Source organism: Amphimedon queenslandica, unplaced genomic scaffold (assembly GCF_000090795.2).
Source record: "Amphimedon queenslandica unplaced genomic scaffold, v1.1 AMPQUscaffold_4851_Cont23172, whole genome shotgun sequence".
Taxonomy (NCBI): domain Eukaryota; kingdom Metazoa; phylum Porifera; class Demospongiae; order Haplosclerida; family Niphatidae; genus Amphimedon; species Amphimedon queenslandica.
In genome coordinates this window covers 1-1,587 of record NW_003554839.1, presented here as the reverse complement: position 1 = coordinate 1,587, position 1,587 = coordinate 1, and the positions used below count along the sequence as shown (strand labels likewise).

Sequence of the window (1,587 nt, the reverse complement as noted above, 5' to 3'; positions counted from 1 at the left end):
CGGCATTACTCATGTCATCACCAATGGTGTCATATTCATCATCAGTGATAGTAACAAAGTTCATTAAGGAATACAACCCATTGTGATGCTTGTAAAAATGGCATTCAATATGTGATGACAAACTGATCTTGTGCAGTTCTGTTTTTGATGAATTATAAGAATAGCTTCATTAAAAGTAGGAAATCATCAGTAATATCTATGTCATTAAGCAATCTACAATTAATTATGAAAGACTATGCAAATTAAGGAAAACAACCTATAGTGGTAACTTGGTAACACAACTTTTCAATCCTGAATATCATGATCATCTTAGTTATGAAAGTGCATTTGATCTTTTTGGATTGGCATGATGGAAGTTGGTTATTGACCTTTCTCTTTATTTAGCCATAATTTTTTGTGTGTTCCAAACGTCCATGTTGGCCATATTATGTTTTATGTGACCGGTTTGAGTCTCCAATTTTTTATGTGGGCCATAGCCTTTATTACTTCCACACATATTTTCAGGGTGTGGTGAGTTGTGAGGCCCCATAAAGTTACTTTCTTATAATAGCAGTAACTTTTGCAATGATGCCTTTGTACTTGTATGGACGTTATCCAAGTTCTAATTTTGTCTTATCTCTTTTTTTTAGTGCTTTTGAAATATTTAAAGTTATTCATTCAGTTGTGGATTGTGAAGAAGCCATTGTTATGGTAAGAATACTTTCATCATTTTGTGTTTATTTATTTTTCTTTAATTAGGCTGCCTGTGATGTAGTTAAAGAGTTCTCAGCTGATAATGTTCAATACTTAGAATTAAGAACAACTCCTCGGGCTAACACCGATTCAGGTATATATTGATGATGTATTAATTTCTGATACTAATTGTAATTAATTTTTGCTATTTCAATTTTATGAGATTGTGACTGACTCTTATAACTTATCTATTGCATTTTATGACTTGCTTTAAAAACATTACAATTAGTGCAAAATTTGTGTGTAATGAACTAAAATAATGTACTTTGTAGAAAGAATATAAGAGCCAAAGTGAAAAATTAAATTATTAATGCATTATCATTAAAAATTTGAGTGATGATAGAAAAGAAATTATTTGTATTTATTGTTAGGAATGACGAAAAGGTCTTATGTTGATGCTGTTGTAAGAGGTATACAGTTGGCCCTTCCAAGTTGTACAAATGACATTCAAGTAAGGTCAGTTTAGGGCTGATGGTTATAATGATGACTTGTAACTTTTCCCATATAGATTATTATTGTCTATTGATCGTCGTCAGAATATTACTGAAGCATACGATACCATTAAATTAGCAATGGAGCATCGTAATACTGGTGGTGCTGGTCAAGCAAGTGTTGTTGGAATTGATTTAAGTGGGGACCCAATGGTATGACAATGAATTAATTCAAATTAAAATATTTTGATTCTATTTGCATGGAACAAACATGGCTTGCTGTAAAAACTTGCCAGTTCTGCTGTCATAACATTGTCACCAGGGTTTTCCACAAAGTGTACTTAGCTTTTGCAGTAACTTTAGAATTCAATTTTAATCAAAATCATCTCAAACTAGATATACATCATCAGAGAATGTATATGTA

General features: G+C 31.6%; 1 protein-coding gene across 1 annotated transcript; it reads left to right on the top strand.

The window, feature by feature from the left end:
* Positions 1 to 567: 567 nt before the first annotated feature.
* Positions 568 to 1,382, top strand: LOC105316126 (adenosine deaminase-like protein). The gene is made up of 4 exons (XM_011410935.2): positions 568 to 690; positions 739 to 826; positions 1,104 to 1,188; positions 1,241 to 1,382. The coding sequence occupies exons 1-4, from the start codon at positions 568 to 570 to the stop codon at positions 1,380 to 1,382; spliced, it is 438 nt and encodes a 145-aa protein (XP_011409237.2).
* Positions 1,383 to 1,587: the final 205 nt, after the last annotated feature.

What these genes read in the sequence shown, in the direction of transcription:
- LOC105316126 (XM_011410935.2), top strand. Translation starts at nt 568, where the DNA reads ATGCCTTTGTACTTGTATGGACGTTATCCAAGTTCTAATTTTGTCTTA. An exon ending in GTGAAGAAGCCATTGTTATG is followed by an intron (nt 691 to 738) that starts GTAAGAATACTT and finishes TTCTTTAATTAG; the next exon opens with GCTGCCTGTGATGTAGTTAA. An exon ending in TCGGGCTAACACCGATTCAG is followed by an intron (nt 827 to 1,103) that starts GTATATATTGAT and finishes ATTTATTGTTAG; the next exon opens with GAATGACGAAAAGGTCTTAT.